The sequence below is a fragment of the Balaenoptera borealis genome, assembly GCF_965194805.1.
Source record: "Balaenoptera borealis genome assembly, chromosome: 15".
Lineage (NCBI taxonomy): Eukaryota > Metazoa > Chordata > Mammalia > Artiodactyla > Balaenopteridae > Balaenoptera > Balaenoptera borealis.
Genome location: NC_138871.1, coordinates 6,329,756 through 6,347,686, shown reverse-complemented (window position 1 = coordinate 6,347,686; position 17,931 = coordinate 6,329,756). Strand labels below are relative to the sequence as shown.

Genomic DNA, 17,931 nt, shown 5'->3' with positions numbered 1-17,931 from the left:
CATTTATCGAGGGGTCATAAACACCTACCCCGGAAGGGAGCGGGGGAATAGGCAGCCACTGGTAGAAAGGCCAACCCAGGACTCCCGTGGTTAAGACTCCGAGCTTCCAATGCAAGGGGGCTCAGGTTCGATACCTGGTTGGGGAACTAAGATCCCACATGCCAAGCGGCCCGGCCAAAAAAAACCCCCAAAGAATTCACTGCGTGACAGTCATTGCTAAGCTAAGGAAACGGAGGAGAAAGCTGCTGAATGCCGTTCTAAAGATTTGCACAAGAAATACGGTGGATGGGAGCCCTTTGCCTGAGACGGGGGTGCTGGGGATCAAGGACAAAGGGGCTTGTGACTGTGACAGGTCACGAAGGGCTGCAGAGGATAAATGTGGCCAGGTGGCAGGGGACAGGTCCCAGAGGAGACAGGTAAAGTCACTCCCCTCCCCAGGACTGGGTTTGAGGCCCCTCCACCCCGGGGGGATCAAACACCAGAGGCCCATCTGTCTTGGAAAAAAGATGACCATGAGACTTGAATCTTATTTTATTACACACCCCGTGGCTGCCACGCAGTGGGCTTGTTCAAGACCTCAGGGAGCAAATCGGCCACGACGGTACACGGGAGACCGTGAAGTGTTTAAGTGTGTTTGAGAGACACCCCGGATCCTGCCCAGAAAGAGAGAAGTGACTGACGTGGGCAGGCCTTTGCGAAGGATGCCGCTGGACATCACAGCCATCAGCCCACAAAACTGCTGCTTAAGGTCACGCTGCTGCCTGACCAGACCCAGGCTGTGACGAGCACACTGTACGTGGGCAGGCCCCAGAGGGAGAGCCTGCGGACCAGGCTACCTCCCTCGAAGTCTGTGAGGCTCTCTGTCCATTATTAAGACATGCAGGACCTACGTCTGACACTTGCCACTGGCTGTCTCTCCCTTCAGATGTATGGGATACCTCTTCGCTGATTGGCACAAACTCCTATATTTCCCGAAGCCACACGTGGAGGGTCACAGCAGCTCCCAGGCCACCCTGGCTGGGGACGCCAGTGGTTATGCCTGTGTCTGCGGCAGAGGATGGGAAGAGCCCAGGGCCAAAGTTCCAGGGAAAAGGGGATCAGGATCCACCAGGTATCAGGAGCACTCCCGTGGTCCCTGAGTTGTCCCAGCCCCCCCACTTCCGGTGATGTCGGGGGGAATCAAATCCAACATGCCTCCCCTACACCGTACACGGAAGGCCCAGTGGATTCCCTTGAGCCCATCTGCTCTGCCGTCACGAAATCTAAAGGGTCGGCCGCAGACCCTGCAGCAGGCGCGGTGCACGTGTGTGTGGAAGCAATCGAGTCTGTAGCCCCAGGACAGAGAAACGCAGCCATGGGAGGGCAGACAGCAAGGAGGAAGTCAAGCCCACGTGGCCACGGTGGTGCTGCAGACTTCGTCCTCAGAAGATGCTTCCAGTTCATCAGCAGGGGCTGCTGGTCTCTGCCCAGAGGGTGACATGAGTGATGACTCCGGGAGCAGGGCCCACCAGCGAGGAAACAGCTAAAGGTCCATAAGGGGACCCCGTGATGCATGCTTGCAGGATGAAGGGTGCAGTATCCCAGCCCGATGCTGAGGCCTGGATGGGAAGAATGGCCAAGAAGGACGTACCTGTCCGCATGAGAAGTCCCAACCCCTATCTGATGGGTGTAAGTTGCTGCAGGGCAGTGGGAGACAAGTGACTCGAAAGATCATCCTCCAGCCTGTCGTGACCCAGACGTGGAGCCACGAGAGATGACAAGAAAAGAACAAGACCAGAGCAGCCCCGGAGGTGGCAGGCTCAGCTCCTCCCTTCCCCTCACAAGAGCACCAGACCCACCCTGAGGAGTCCAGGACATCTCATAAGTGTGGGTGCTGACCTACAACTGGTTCTACAGCCAGGAACTTCAAATCCAGCCCTATTATGAGACACATGGTAGACAGGTGGATGGTGGACATTGTATCTGAGGTTACGGAAGGGAGCAGCATGGAGGCCACCCTGGAGGCAGCCGAGGGGGCAGGGCTGGAAGTTGTGAGGTCCAGGCCACCTGAGACCAATGAGACAGTGCACTTTGATGTCTATTAAACAGGTGTCCAGGGAGCAGACTCCAACTCTCTTTACTGACATTTAAATAAATGAAAAGACCATCACATGATCTCGGAATGAACTGCTGCTTTCTGTTTGGATGTCCCACAGCCTAGCAGTGACCTCAGAGTAGACACTCTCATGTCAGCAAAGCTGAAACCTGAGACCCTGATCTCCAACCAAGTGGAGGCCTGCGTCACACCAGAGCCCACAGAGCCAGTAGGAATGCTCCATCCTGCCTGAATTGCTGTCACTTTTGTTTCCCGAGAGCTATGGCTGAAAGTCACAGTCTGTGGTCTGGGAGGTGCTGTCCTGTAATGTACTGAATTGTGTTCCTCCCCTCCCCAAATTTATATATTGAAGCCCCAGCCCCTAATGTGACTGTATTTGGAAACAGGGCCCTTATGGAAGTAATTAAGGTTAAATGTTGTCATAAGGGTGGGGCCCTGATCCCATAGGATTAGTGTCTTTATAAAATTAGAGGGTGAAGAGAGCACGTGCTCTCTCCACCATGTGAAGACACAGCAAGAAGGTGACTGCCTGACTGCATGCCAAGAAGAGGGCCTTCCCTAGGAACTGAATCCGGAGGCACCTTGGTGTTGGACATTCCAGCCTCTAGACTGTGAGAAAATATATGTCTATTTTGTAAGTCACTCGGTCTATTGTATTTTGATATGGCAGCCAAGCAAACTAAGACACATCTGTCCCCTCTTTTTCACTGTCCTAGCCCCTGTAGATCCTCAAATACAGGCATTTGGTCCAGTCCACACAGTCTACAGACTAAGCAAGGACAGGACTCATACCGCATCAGGGAAGGTAGGAGGGGGTGCAGCAACTTTTGTTGGCAATCAGGACAGGAAAGTCTATCATCATCTGACTTAGCAACTCCATTCCTAGGTATATACCTTACGTACATACACATATTCCAGGAAACTCTACTGAAATTGTGTGCAGCAAAATAACTTGCAATGGCAAACACAGCCCAAATGTCCATCAACAGCAAAATTGGTAAATTCTGGTATAAGCATATAGTGGGATATTATACAATATAGTGAAAACAGTGAAATGAATGCGCTATGCATATTAGAATTGATGAATCTCAAGTAGTGTTGAGTTCATAAAGCACATGAAAAGAATCCATATGATATAGTTCCACTTATACAGAACTTCAAGACCAAGCAACATATTGTACATATTTGCAATAACTGAAGAGAAAAACAAGGAGCAATGAACAACACAGCATGCAGGTTAGAGGTTCTTTCCGGGGGGAAAGGGGAGCGGTGTACATCCCAGAGCTTCAACAGTGTTGGGAATTGTTCTATTTCTTAAGCAGGGTGGTGATTGTCCATGTGTTACTGAGTTTTTTTCTTTTTCGCATTTCTCGAAATTAGGAAAGTCTTACAATCTCCATCAACCGGGTGACAGCTGTCATATGTTATTTCCTTAGAAATGCCTTAACGAATTTATTTCTGTTATGTTTTCCTTTTTATAGATGCACAAGAGTAGCATGTGACAGAGATCTGTCTAAATCTGAATGACTTCAAAATTCCAAGTGACAAAAAAACATTCTGAGCTCCTCATTTGTTCAGGCTTCTCCAAGGCACTGGAAGGGGTGCTAGCAATGTGTTCATATGTATGTTTCTTTTTTCTTTATTGAAGTATAGTTGATTTACGATGTTGGGCCAATCTCTGCTGTACAGCAAAGTGACTCAGTTATACACATATAGACATTCTTTTTTTTATTCTTTTCCATTATGGTTTATCCCACAGGATTGGATATAGTTCCCTGTGCTATACATTAGGACCTTGTTGTTTATCCATTCTAAATGTAATAGTTTGCATCTACCAACCCCAAACTCCCAGTCCATCACTCTCCCTCCCCCCTCCCCCTTGGCAACTACAAGACCATTCTCTATGTCTATGAGTCAGTTTCTGTTTTGTAGATAGGTTCATTTGTGTCATATTTTAGATTCCACATATAAGTGATATCATATGGTATTTGTCTTTCTCTGTCTGACTTACTTCACTTTGTATGATAATCTCTAGCTGCATCCATGTTGCTGCAAATGACATTATTTCATTCTTTTTTTTATGGCTGAGTAGTATTCCATAGTATACATGTACCACATCTTCTTTATCCATTCGTCTGTTGATGGACATTTAGGTTGCTTTCATGTCTTAGTTTTTGTGAATAGTGCTGCCATGAACATAGGGGTGCATGTATCTTTTTGAATTATAGTTTTGTCCAGGTATATTCCCAGGAGTGGGATTGCTGGATCATATGGTAATTCTGTTTTTAGTTTTCTGAGGAACCTCCATACTGTTTTCCATAGTGGATGTGTGTATGTCTTTTTGTAAATGTTTGCAAAGCAGGATATTTAAACCATAGTCAGTTAAGTTCACTTGCTTTCTACTGCAGCTTCCCTTCAGTCACACAGACAACCCCACACCTCTTCTTTGTCATATGGTATTAGAACAGCTATGAATATTTTTGGAATCTGGCTTGGGGAAAAATGAATTGGGGAGATATTCGCTGGTATACATTTATGTACCTGCAGCTATCTCTAGGCCCAGTTATTGCTGACCGTCCAGGAGAGAAATGACTTGTAGGGATACTGGCTTCTCACCCAATGATGTGACGTGAGGTTAAAGGGCCAGAGAACAAAATGTGATATGAATATAATCTATGAACCTCTGTCCTTGGAATGAGGTATTTAGGTAGTTCTAGAAGAAACAGGGTTTGATGAATACAAGCCAGAAATGAGTCTATGATATCACATAGACATGCCAGACAGTTAATTAATACAAATATTATGTCATTTTCTGAATTTTGTGATGTTTGTGGTATTTGCCAGCTTTTGAAAATTGGTAATTTGTAACTATTACTTTTTCCATTCTAAATAAATGTTCACCTTCATGCCTACTTTTATGTTCATAATTTTGTACCGTTATTTTTTGAACTTTGTATTTTTTAATTTGGTCAAATGTCATCATAACATTTGTATAGGCTGCTCTCTACTCAACACAGAAATTGTACTTTATTTCTCTTTCTTGCGTGCTTACGTTGTATCACTTAAAAATTATAAGGACAGGAAATACAGCATTGTAAAATTACTATTCTTACCATATCACAGCTAATGTTATTTTAAAAAAACATTTATTGAATGCCTATTCTGTGTAGAAATTATTCTAGAAGATGACATATCATTTAATCTCTATAACAACATTTCTCAAAATCCCTCAAATGGGGTCTCAGGACCCCTTACGTTCTTTTTTTTCTTTTTCCTTATAGTTTTTTTCCAGCTTTATTGAAAAATAATTGACATACATCACTGTATAAGTTTAAGGTGTGTAGCATGATGGTTTGATTTGCATGTATTGTGAAATGATCACCACAATAGGTCCAGCTAACATCCATCATCTCATATAGATACAATAAAAAGAAAAGAAAGAAGAAAAAAGGGAAAAAGAAAATTTCTCCCTGTGATGAGAACTCTAGGATTTACTTTCTTAAAGACTTTCCCATAGATCATACAGCAATGTCAGCTGTAGTCCTCATTGTTGTATATTACATCCCTGCTACTTATTTATCTGATAACTAGAAGTCTGTATCTTTTGACCACCTTCATCCATTCCCTTCTCCCCCTACCCTCCGCCTCTGATACCTACAAGTCTTATTTCTTTTTCTGTGAGTTTTATTGTTTGCTTTTTTAGATTCCACATATAAGTGCCTTAAAGAGAGACTCCAATATCAAATGTGTTTCAGGCCTCACAAAACTTATCTGCCCCTAAATAAAAGTTTATCAGAGGATTCTGACTCTGAACTTTCTGTTGCTACCACTTGATCTCCATGCCCCCTTATCCTACAACAAGTTAACCACTTCATGAGTTTCTGATTTCTTCTGTGAGTATTTTTGCAAAATTAAGCATATATGAATATACACACACATGTATTCTTATTTAACCTTTTATTTTACACCAAAGGTGGCATGTATGTATTCACTATTTTTATGCAAATTTTTAAAATTTAATTTTTATTTTATATTATAGTTGATTTACAATGTTGTATTAGTTTCAGGTGTACAGCACAGTGATTCAGTTATATGTATACATATATCCATTCTTTTTCAGATTCCTTTCCCATATAGGTTACTATAGATTATGGAGTAGAGTTCCCTGTGCTATACAGTAGGTCCTTGTTAATTATCTATGTTATATATAGTAGTATGTATATGTTAATCCCAAAATCCTTATTTATCCCTCCCCCCACCTTTCCTCTTTGGTAACCATACGTTTGTTTTCAAAATCTTTGAGTCTGTTTCTGTTTTGTAAATAAGTTCATTTGTGTCATTTTTTTATATTCCACATATAAGTGATATCATATGATATTTGTCTTTCTCTGTTTGACTTGCTTCACTTAGTATGATGATCTCTAGGTCCATCCATGTTGCTGCAAATGGCATTATTTCATTCTTTTTTATGGCTGAGTAGTATTCCATTGTATATATGTCCCACATCTTCTTTATCCATTCCTCTGTCGATGGACATTTAGGTTGCTTCCATGTCTTGACTAATGTAAATAGTGCTGTCAAATCTGTTATTTTCTAAAATTTTATTTTCTGGATTTTGAGTAATAGTTATCACAGGCTTTTTGCATTTTTAGGTTATAAAGAAACCATCCCATGTTTTAATCTAGTACTTTTAGCTGCTAATTTTTAATCTAATATACACTGTGAAGTACATATCCAATTTTATCTATTTTCAAATGGCTATCCAATTGCCCCAACACCATTTATTAAGGAGCCCATCCCCTTACCCCAGCAGACTTGAGATGCCATCTAAAGCAAACACTAATGTTTGTATGCACTTGGCTCTATTTCCAGATTTGTTCTGAACTTGCTGTTCCACTGATCTATTTGTCTATTCCTGCATCAATACCACATAGTTTTAATATCTGGTTGGGCTAGTTGTCCCCTCAGTCTGCCATTCTTGTTGTTTATTTTATCATAAAATCTTTAGGATTAACCTGTCTAGCCTCAGAAAGTAATTTGTTAGGTTTTTAAAGTGAGATAGTGTTAAATTTTACACATTGACTTGGAGAAAATTGACATCTCTGTGATGTTGAGTCATTCCACCCAAAAATGAGGGATTTCTTTCCGTTCATTCAAGTCTACTTTTGTTATCTTCAGGAATATTTTATAATTTTCTCATGTTGGTTTTTGTGTACTTCTTGAGTTTATTCCTAGCTGCTTATTTTTTCTTTTCTGGTGTTATTGTAATTAGGGTCCATTTTATCTTCTAGTTTGTTATTATAAATACAGACTAAGGCTATTTTTGTATGTTAATTTACTATCCTGCTCCTCTACTGAATTCTCAGATTGTTAGTATGAATTTAAGACTTGATACTCCCAGGGTTTTCCAAGTACGCTATCATATCATATCACCCACAAATAGAAATCTTTTTTTCCAATTCTTTTCTTTTTCCATTTTTACAGTTCCAATTTTTTCTCCTGAGCCCTAATTATTTTCTCCAGAGCTAAGAGTGATGGAATGATGGACAGAAGTTTCTGGGGAGGTGGGAGGGACGGCAGTCTGGAGCACGGGAGGATAGAGTCTTTGACCAAAGTGGGAGAGGCACCTTTCTCTGACAGAGGAGAAGGCAGTAGAGTTTGAGCCTTTGGCTTGTTAATCTCCTCTGGAGAGAGGGATCACAGGGTGGAGGTGAGTGTCGGCCTCCGGAAGTAGCAAGGCTTGGAAAGAGAAAAGGGTAAAACAGCACCCACTCTAGTGCTGTGGAGGACACTAAGCTTAACATTGGGCCGAACCCACTCCAAACAAGCCTGGGTCCTGACTTTTCTGGTGAAACCAGGAAAATTCATTCACAGTGTGCTGCCAAATAAATGAATAACCAAATGTTTTAAGTGACCTATAATTCTGTGGGAAGGAGTTAGGTAATCTTAAGAATCCTTATAAATGATTAAATCAAAGCTCCTTGCCTTCAAGGAGTCATTTGATTCACTTTATATCAATGGTTGTGTATATTAGCAACACCTGAGGATCTTTAAGAAAATAATCAGTTCCAGGTCCCATTGCTAGAGATTTAATTTGGGATGGAGCCCCAGGGTAGCTGCAGTTTTGGAAGGCTCCCAGGTGGTTCTAATGTAGCCGAAGTTGAGAGTCCTAGCCTACCCTACAGATGTGTGGGTCTGTGTTAACTGTGTCTGCTTAAGCTGCCAGGAGGCGGCCACCTAGCTCAGATGTGCAGGGAGGAGTACTGCTTTCTTAACTCAAATTCCGAGTGCTGCATACACAGAAGCCTGGGGCCCAGCCCCTGTATCTTACAATTCAGTTTGCTGAGTTCTACTCGGTACCTCCAGTGTGCCCCGCAAAGGGCTAAGCACTTCTGCAAATATGAAACGCCTGAGGCTCAACCAGGTGAAGAGACTTTCACCTTTCTGTTTTAGGTAACCCTGCATCGTTCTTAGTTGTAACACTGAATCACTGAAACGCGTTTCTATCTCTGACTTCTTGGGCATAAACTTCAGACACCTTCGGGCCGACTGCAGTCGGCCCCCCAGCCCCAGAGCTCCGAGGCCGAAGACCTGCCCTAATAAGGTAGCGCCCGGGGATTAGCTCAGAGTCACACTTGTAGGCGTGTCCTGCCTCGCGCACGCGCACACCTTCCGCGCCACTCTCTTGAGAAGCGGGCGCAGGCTCAGAGGAGAGTTCACTTCCCGCTGGCTCCGCCCAGCTCGCTCCCTGGGGGCGGGGCGAAGGCCCGGCTGGGAGAAGAGGCGGGGCGGCGGCTGCGCGCGTGCGCGGAAGAGAGCTGAGGGGCGGATAGGCCGTCGCCGGCCGGGCTCGAGGGAGTTGTGAGAAAATGCAGGTAAGCAAGCCGGGGGGCGCGACGTCTGGAGGCTGCGGCCGCTCGTTTGCCCCGCTGGGTCCGCGCCGGCGGCGGGCTGTCCTTGCCGGACCTGTGGGAAGCGCCGCGCCCCGCAGGCACGGGGAGGCCACGCGAGGCGAGGCCGGCGCAGGCGCGGTGCGGACGGGTGGGCGTGGTCCCGCGGGTCCGCGGGCTGGGGGTCCCTACCTCGTGTGTCCCACTCCGGAATCTCAGCCCTGGGGGCTGCCTCTCCTTGAGCTCGTCTCCCGTGCGGCCTGCGAAGGCCTCTCCGGGTCTTACCTGACAGTTACTTCCTACTTGTTAACTCTCTTAGCGAGCACCTGAGCAGGTGCGTTGTGGACCCCTTCGCGGATGGAAGCTGAGGCTTGCACGAGTGGAGGGTCCCGCCTGGGGCGGGCGGGGTGTCCCATAACATAACGCGTGTTCTGACTCCACGTAGAGCAGGGTGAGGGGTTATTACACCCGCCCCCCCCAACGTTGGTGTTCAGGTTGAGGTGCGCCCCCTTCTGGACTCCCTGGCGTCCAGAGCTCAGCCCGAGGGTCCCGCAGCCCGGTTACTTTCCACATCTTAAAATGGATAAAACCACATCCCCCAGTTTTGTTCTTTCATTGTATCAGGAATTTGCTAATGGAATTTGACTAAAACCCACGGAAAAGTGGGAAAAAAGGACACCGTGGAAATGGATGCTTTTATGAGAAAATCTCTGACAGCTCAGTTTGGTCACTGTTGAAGGACCCTTCTCCAGAGGTCACTCTGCTGCCCCCCCAGATCTCGCTGTGGTCAGGAATCCCGAGGGACTCATCTCTGACTCAGTGGCAGAAGGGAAATGGAGTTAGTGTGGGTTTGGTTGGGGGCTGCAGAGGATGATCGTCTCCAAATCCAGTGCGTCTGGTGAAGAGGAAACTCAGGGCTGACCCGGCCTCCTTCGCATTCTCTGTCCTTCAGGTCCCGGCTTAAAAACGTCACCTCCTTCCTGACCACCCTGTGGAAAGGATGCTGTTAGTTTTCCTTCAGACATATTTCAGCAAGACTGGGGCGAGGAGCTGGGGCTGGAGCCTGCTTTTCCCAGTGCCCCTTGCACAGCTCCCCGGTTTCATCTTCCAGACCAGGTCCGTTAGCAGTGTTCCTGCCAAGCGGTGCCACACCAGGGTTTGGGCAGCTGGGTTCTGGAGCTAAGAGCCCACTTCGACATTTATCCTTCTGACATTTGATCCTGGTAAATTTGACTTGTTCCAGCCTGGCGCCGTGGCTGTCCCAGGCTTGTGAGGATTCACTAGGTAGATACAGGTAAAGGGCTTCGCAGGGTCCCAGCACCTAGGACTCAGTAAGCGTCAGCCGCTGTGAGCTCTTCCACGGGGTCTCAGCGCTTCCTCTCAGGTTTGGCTGTTAGAGAGTTTTCTTTTCCCTCTGATTTTCCTGCAGCCACTCAGGACTTCAGGATGCTTGGTCTCTGCACTCAGGCCCTTTGCACAGGCCGGTCCCTCTGCCTGGAAAGTCATTTCCTAAGTTTTCACTCCTCTTTGTGGTTTTGTCTCACCCTCCAGTCATGGTTAAACGTCACCTCTTGTGAAAGAACGTCCTTGGCCATCCTGTGGAATGCAGGCCCCCTGGACCTCTCTAGCTCAGCAGGCTGTTGGTCATTGCATTTGCCATAATTTGTAATATCTCTCTTTGTATATTTAATTATTCATTGCCTGTCTCTTCCTCTCACCTGTAAAATAGATGACTTTGGCATTCACCATGCTTCCCTACCATCTAGTACAATACTTTACATGTAGTAGGTACTTAATAAATATCTGCTGCGTGAATCACTCCAAGTCATTAATGAAAATACCAGAAGCCAGGTCAGAGCCTTGCTGTCAGCGCTGATGCCGATCTGCACATCATAGCCTGATTTTTACCCCAAGACAGGAAGATTGGAACAGGGGTTGTGGGTCTTTTGACGCTTTCTCAGAAATAGGCCACAGAATAATTTGGTGTGAATTCCCCTTCCCACCACTTTCCCATTTGAGCCCTCCTTACCCATGGCACCCTTCACGGTGGACTTGGCACTCATGGTGTCCTTGGTCCACCTGCTCAGGACCCCAATGCAGACACCGAGTGGAATGACATCTTACGCAAAAAGGGCATCTTGCCCTCGAAGGAGAGTTTGAAGGATCTGGAGAAGCAGGCAGAAGAGGAGGAGCAGCGGGTCCTTCAGCCGTCCATTGGTGAGCTTGCTGATACTGTTTATTGCGTGTCTGTCTGCTTAGGAGACAGCTTGCCCAGCCTCTCACTGCTTTGGTAGAAGGGTCCTCTGAGCAAGAGTTGGGAGCCAGGGATTGGGGTGCTGAGCTGGACGCTGCCTCTGGGATCTCAGGCGGGTCACAGGGCATCTCGGGCTTCAGCTTGCTGGGCCATAGAGTTAGGGGGACTTCAGAGGCCCCCTCCGTTTCCACCGTTCCTCGTCTGTGTCGGATGAGCACGTGATAACCCCGAGGAAAGTATTTCCAAGTCTTGACTTTCCTGGTCTGTGATTCACTTTGGATACTGTCATGGAAATCTGCTCAAAAGTTTTTAGTGTTTGTATTCTCGTGAGGGTATACTTTATCTTTGTGGTTTGATTACGAATATTAAAATAGCTTGATTTGGGGAAGCATAAGATGCTTGCAGTGTACAGGGTCTAGGAGAGGGGCTTTCTCACATGTAGCTGTATCACCTGAATCGGAATCCCTTGGGGTGCTTGTCCCCCCCAAAAAAAATAAAACCAAACACAACAACACACAGACCCTACTGAAACGGAATCTCTGGGGGTAAGGCCCAGGGCTCTGCATATTAAACTAGTGCTGCAAAGAGTTCCTGATTTACACCAAAGTTTGCGAACCATTGACCACAGGGGCTAGGCCTTTTGTCCCCTGTTGACACGTTAGAGCTAACTTAGAGAAGGATTTATTGCAAAGCGTTTCTCCTGCAAAAGTTTACTGAAGCATTGCTGCGTGCTGGTTGTTGTTCTGGGCAGTGGGGCTTGAGCTGTGCACGGGTCGGACAAAACCCCCTGTCCTCTTGGAGCTTACATTCTAGCGGGCGAGACAGACAGTAAACGACACGTGAGTGAAATGTAGGAGATAAGGCAGGAAGGGGCCGGAGGAGGGGTGGGTATAATTGCAGAAAGGGTCAGAGAGGGCCCCCCTGGCAGTTGAGTAGACCTGAGGGAGGTGAGTGAGAAGTGGAAAGCATGTTGGAGAATCCGCCAGGAAGCCAGCAGGGCTGGGAGACAGTCGTAGGAGGTTCAAAGAGGCAACTAGGGCTCGGACCATTTAGGACCTTGTAGCTTCTAGTGTGGACCTTGGCTTTGCTGCCAAATGAGGTGGATGTCACTGGAGGTTTGAACAGAGGAGTGACGTGTCCTCTGTGTTGACAGCACCGCCCTGTTGTTGCCTTACTGAGTGCACACTGTGGGGGGCAAGGCAGGAAGTGGGGAGACCAGTCTGGAAGAGGCTGCAGTGGTACCATTGGCTTGGAGCAGCGCGGTGGGGGAAGTGGTCAGATCTGGATGGACTGTGAAGGTAGGACCGACAGGATTTACGTATGGATCCTATGAGGGTTGTGAGGGAAGGTAAGTCAGGGGTGACTGCAGGGCTCTGGGCTTGAGCGGCCAGAAGGGCGGAGTTACCACCAACTGAGATGAGGGAGGCTCGGGGAAGAGCAGGTTTGGAGGTGAGATCAGGAGCTCTGTTTGGGACATGGTCACTTTGAGATTTTTGTTAGACGAATAGAGATGGTAAGGGAGCAGTTGGGGTTGCTGTCCCAAACCAGAGAAATACGGGCTGGAGGCACAACTTCGGGAGTTGTCAGCATGTTGCTAGTACTTAAAGCTGTGAGATGCAGTCAGCCAAGGGAGTGGGTATCGATAAGGAAGAAAAGGAGTCAGTCAGCAAAGGGCCTAAGGGAGGGGCAGCATAGAGGGAGGAGGAGAGGGGGCCACAGGAAGATGGGCTTTTGGGGAGGAGCTGGTGATGGGTTGGGTCAGATGTGCTCATCCGTTGAGAAGACAGAGGTCGTTATTGACCTTGATAAGAGCAGTTTCGGGTAGTGATGGGGTGGGGATCTGGGGACAAAAGCCTGATGTGATGTCAAGAAGCAAGGGTGTTTATGGCAATAGAAACAAAATACAGAGTTTATAGCAGTTGATTAGAAGAAAAGGTAGAGCTGCGTAGCACTCACAAGAGAAGACCAGGGGATAGCCCTTTCACTCTAGGAGGGGTGTGCTGGGGGGGACCTCAGTGGGTATCCTCCCATCTCCTCAGAGGCATGAGAACTGTTATGCACCTGTCCGTGAATGTCTGTGCTTGAAGATCCGGCCAGGTTAGCTCAGGCAAATACAACTCTCCTCTTTTATAAACTTGCGAAACTTCCCGTCTGTATCCTTATTGTGTGGAGGTAAGAGCCAGGCCGGCAGCTGTCTTTTAAAAACACCCTCCCCTTCTTATTTACTAGTGTAACACCTTAAGTACTTTTTATTTGGGTTTTGGTGGGCTGGGGATCTTTTGGCATTGCATGCACTCCTTTAGGAGAAGAGTGAAGGGAAGAAAACCAAAATGTGTGTTTGTTCATCTTTTACATTTCTGGTTTCTTGCCACCTCAATGACATTCAGTGAAAACTTATGAGGACATGACTTTGGAAGAACTGGAGGATAATGAAGACGAATTTAACGAGGAAGACGAACGTGCAGTTGCAATGTACAGGTTAGTGCCACCCAGAGGGACTGCTTGGCTTTTTGTGTGGCACTAAAATGTGTGTCCTTTGAAACATTAATAAATCTGGCAAATCAATAAATAAACGTGGACCTTTACAAAGGTTGCTTGTGAAAGGGGTGGTGTGTGTGTGTGTGTGTTTGTAAGATGTCTCTCTCTTCCTTCTGTTGTGCAGGCAGCAAAGACTGGCCGAGTGGAAAGCAACCCAACTGAAGAATAAATTTGGAGAAGTTTTGGAAATCTCAGGAAAGGATTATGTTCAAGAAGTTACCAAAGCCGGTGAGGGCTTGTGGGTCATCTTGCACCTTTACAGACAAGGGTGAGCTGATCTCATGACTGTCTTTAAATGTTAATTTGAATTTATATCTTGAACATTTCAGGCTTAATCCACCCAGGAGGTTTTTTTGTTTTTTGTTTTTTTTAACTAGTGTTTTTGTTGCTGATTTGCCCAAACCTTATAGCCTAATTTTTGTCTTAAGACTTTCAAATTAATATGTGACTAATAGGGATGCCTTTGTTACAGTGTAGCAGAGGAGACTCTTTTTTTTTTTTTTTTTAATTGTAAATGAATTCGTCAGTCACTTGTCCCTCTGGAGAAGCTCGGGCATTTTACAATTCCATGTAATGAATCACTCTTGTCGATGGCGAGGGTGACCTTTGTGAGAATTGTTCATGGCGAGTGAGGCAGTGGACCCCCGGTGCTTCTCACCTCCAATTTTATTCCCATCCTGTGGAGTCTAATGCTTGTGTAGGGAGTTTCTTTCAAGCAGGAAATGCTTTCTGAATCACACATTTTAAGCCTTGAATGCTCTCGCCTATAGAAGAGCAAGACAATTATCTTTTACATTGGAGCTGTGTTTCTAACTTATTCTTCAGTCAAATTAAGTTGGGCTTTGGATTTTGAGTTCCTCCCTTTGCCTAAACATGTTAGAAAGTTTTTTCTAAATGTTAGTTCATCTTGGCTGGAGTAGCAGAATCACTTGTGAAGTCATTATGAGGTTTTATGTAGGGCAGAAGGGTAGTTGAGATTTATTATGTACAAATGCAGAATCACAGTTGGCTTCTGTTTCTATTTTTATAGGATTCCCCTCTGTGCCCTGATAAATCAGCACTTTAGTGGACTTGCCAGGAAGTTTCCTGATGTCAAATTTATCAAAGCCATTTCAACCACCTGCATACCCAACTATCCTGATAGGAATCTGCCCACAATATTTGTGTACCTTGAAGGTGATATCAAGGCTCAATTTATTGGACCTCTGGTGTTTGGTGGCATGAACCTGACAATGGATGGTAAGGGCCTCTTTGAGGTGCACGTGGAAGATGGGGAGGAGATGCTTCTGTTGGCGAGGGTGCCTGTTTCCTAGACACACATTAGGATGACTTGTCAGATTCACCTTTGCCCCCATGCGAGTGATTGTAAAAAGGGAAGAAGCATGTTGAATCTCATCTTAGACAAGTCATTGGGGGCAGTTACAACTGGGCTTTAGTAATTCTCAGTTAAAAGGGGGCAGAATGGACTTTAAAATATTTAATATTAATGTCTGATGTGTTTTATTTGTCCCTACAGTTGAATATGTTCGTTTTTACTGGTAGCTCAAGATCACATCATTCATTTCTTGTTTAATTCACATGAACGTTATTAGTGACACATGCTTATATGTATCTACATATGTACAAATGTACATATATATAAATCTATAGAAATTTTTTCTCAGTTGAATAGTAGCTTTTAAATTAAAAGTTTATTCTCCCTCTTAACTCCTGAAGGATATGTGTTTTTTTTTCTACCTGTTACACAGGAGGTGTTAAAATACATATGCACACATAACATGAGAGAGAAGCTGAGGCCTGCACGTTTCTTGATAAGTCAAATTCTTTATCTCTTTAGTGAAATAATGTGTCCAGCTGTGCTTTAGTTAGTAGTCTTTAAAAATGTGTGTTAAAATATGACTTTATATTCTACTTTATGTAACTCTTTATGTAAGATATTCAATTGGGAAAAGTATAAACATATACATACATACATAAACACACATATATGTTACATCAGTTATGCATTATTCCCGTGTTCAGAGGCATATGGCGTTTCAAACTAAATATGGGTTTGCTTCTTGTTTTGGTCTTTTTGCACATACCATGAGGGAAGAGAGATAGGTATACAATAATAATTATAGGTTTTATTTCTAGGAAAAGTTTCATTTGAGGATTAGTGAACTTATAAGATAATGATTACTGCATATAAATGAACAGTAACATTAAATACATTCATTTATACATATGTGTGAATTTAAATATATTTTTAAGAATCAGAAATCTTAAAAAAAAATCATTTTTAAGATATTTGTTGAATTTTTATCACACTGAACCAAGGTACCTAGAGCTGAAAATACTGGTGGAGCACTTTGAATTAACACGACTTCAGTAAACTTGGTGTTCAGATTTTAACAGAAGTTTCTAATTGGTAGAGCATCACTTTAACCAGGCTATTTGTAGTAGAATCTCTCAGCTGTCCCTCAGTCCTGCCTGGGGTCTTTTCTGCAGTGGAAAAATACATCACTTGATTGTGCTTCACAAGGTCTCACTGATTACAAGAGCATAAAATATAAGAGCTGAGCCTTTAGTCACTGATTCTTTATTTTCCGGTACTTTAAAAAATTATTACTTGGAACAAATGTATCAGACCTAGGATGTCATCATACATTGAGCCTTTGACTCTAATAGGTTGAGATATTGGACATGAGGTTTAAGAATTTCCTTTTGTTAACTAAATTTAGATTTAATGATTAGAGTGCCAGCAGGACTGTGAAAAGTATTTCCTTTACATGTTTCATGCTGATTTCTTTCCTGGGAAATTGTGCAAGCCGAGAAACTAGCTGTTAGAAGGTAGATTTAGTCTCTTTTTTATTTTAGTTATCATAGAGGTTCAAATGTATGTAATATCTCATTTGATCTCATCTTCTGAAAAAGTGTTTGCAGGTATTTTTTTCCTTCTTAAGGGTCTGATTTTTTCCTTTCTTCCAGGCACCTTATAAATATGGCCCTCAAATTAAATTGTCATCAAATGTTGATGATCGTAGTTTCTGCTTAGAAAAACACTGTGGCTTGAGGGCCCCATGCAGACTGTGTCTTAGGCGATTTGCTTTTTCTTTATCATGTAGAGTTGGAGTGGAAATTGTCTGAGTCTGGAGCAATCAAGACAAGCCTGGAGGAAAACCCTAGGAAACCCATAGCAGATGTGCTGCTTTCGTCCGTGCTGAGCCCCGTCCCTGCCAGGAGGGGCAGTGATTCTGAGGATGACTAAGGCTGCGGCCCTGGTAACCTGATGAGCTTTCTTGATGTGACACATCATCTGAATTTTTTTTTAAAAGGAACAAGTAGGAATGTATACTTTGGTTTTAGCCTTTTATAATTGTGTTTCAAATCTCATAGATCTCAGAAATAATCATTGCTGGGAATCCTTTTAAATTTCTTGGAACTCTCTTTTTAAATTAATAATATTTCCTTAAGGAAAAAATAAAAGCCAGATATTAGTATGGCAGGTGTCTATGTTTTCCTCACTTGTATTTTAGGTAAGCTGTAAAGCTGTTCACTATTTGTTCACATAAAACTATAAAAGAAGAAATATGGAGGGTTTTTTTTTTTTTAGTAATGTGAGTAAATTATACAGTGGAAAATGGCAAGGTAAGCTTTGCATTTATATTATTATTTGTTTTTATTTTATAGAGGTAGCAACAGGATTATTAACTCAAATAAAATAAAGGCATAATTGCTAGGAAGAAGTCTTAGTATTTATCCTATTTAGAAGAAATAGGCAATAATTTTTGGGAAACAAATACTGCCTTATCAAAGCAGTAACTAAAAGATTCCAATTTACTGCCATTGGGGGTAAAATATTTTTTCTGGTTAAAATAATTTTTTGTCTCAGGCTGTTGAGATGTCAGTCTCAGTTACTGTAAAAGGTCACCTTAAATTCTTTTTTGGAAATAGATATAAGCACACACATAAATAGGTAACGTGTATCTCAGTCAGTCAGTAAAAAATATAGCAAGATGTTTTCTGAACCAGAATGCTCTTAGCATTTACCACTTCTTGTCACATTGACATTAACAGAATAATTAGGGGAACTATTATTCCCTAATGCTTGTGTTGAGTGATGTAGTACTCAGTGCTGGTTTGAATCTTAAAAGTATGAATCAGAGAGGGCA

General features: G+C 44.1%; 1 protein-coding gene across 1 annotated transcript; it reads left to right on the top strand.

The window, feature by feature from the left end:
* Nucleotides 1-8,824: 8,824 nt before the first annotated feature.
* On the top strand, nucleotides 8,825-17,262 carry PDCL3 (phosducin like 3). Its single transcript, XM_082357607.1, has 6 exons — nucleotides 8,825-8,970; nucleotides 11,073-11,202; nucleotides 13,627-13,717; nucleotides 13,902-14,045; nucleotides 14,808-15,016; nucleotides 16,885-17,262. The coding sequence occupies exons 1-6, from the start codon at nucleotides 8,965-8,967 to the stop codon at nucleotides 17,025-17,027; spliced, it is 723 nt and encodes a 240-aa protein (XP_082213733.1). The 5' UTR covers nucleotides 8,825-8,964; the 3' UTR covers nucleotides 17,028-17,262.
* Nucleotides 17,263-17,931: the final 669 nt, after the last annotated feature.

Bases quoted from the DNA above. Each gene is read 5' to 3' on its own strand.
- PDCL3 (XM_082357607.1), top strand. The intron at 11,203-13,626 runs GTGAGCTTGCTG...AATGACATTCAG, and splicing joins GGTCCTTCAGCCGTCCATTG to TGAAAACTTATGAGGACATG. The intron at 13,718-13,901 runs GTTAGTGCCACC...TCTGTTGTGCAG, and splicing joins CGTGCAGTTGCAATGTACAG to GCAGCAAAGACTGGCCGAGT.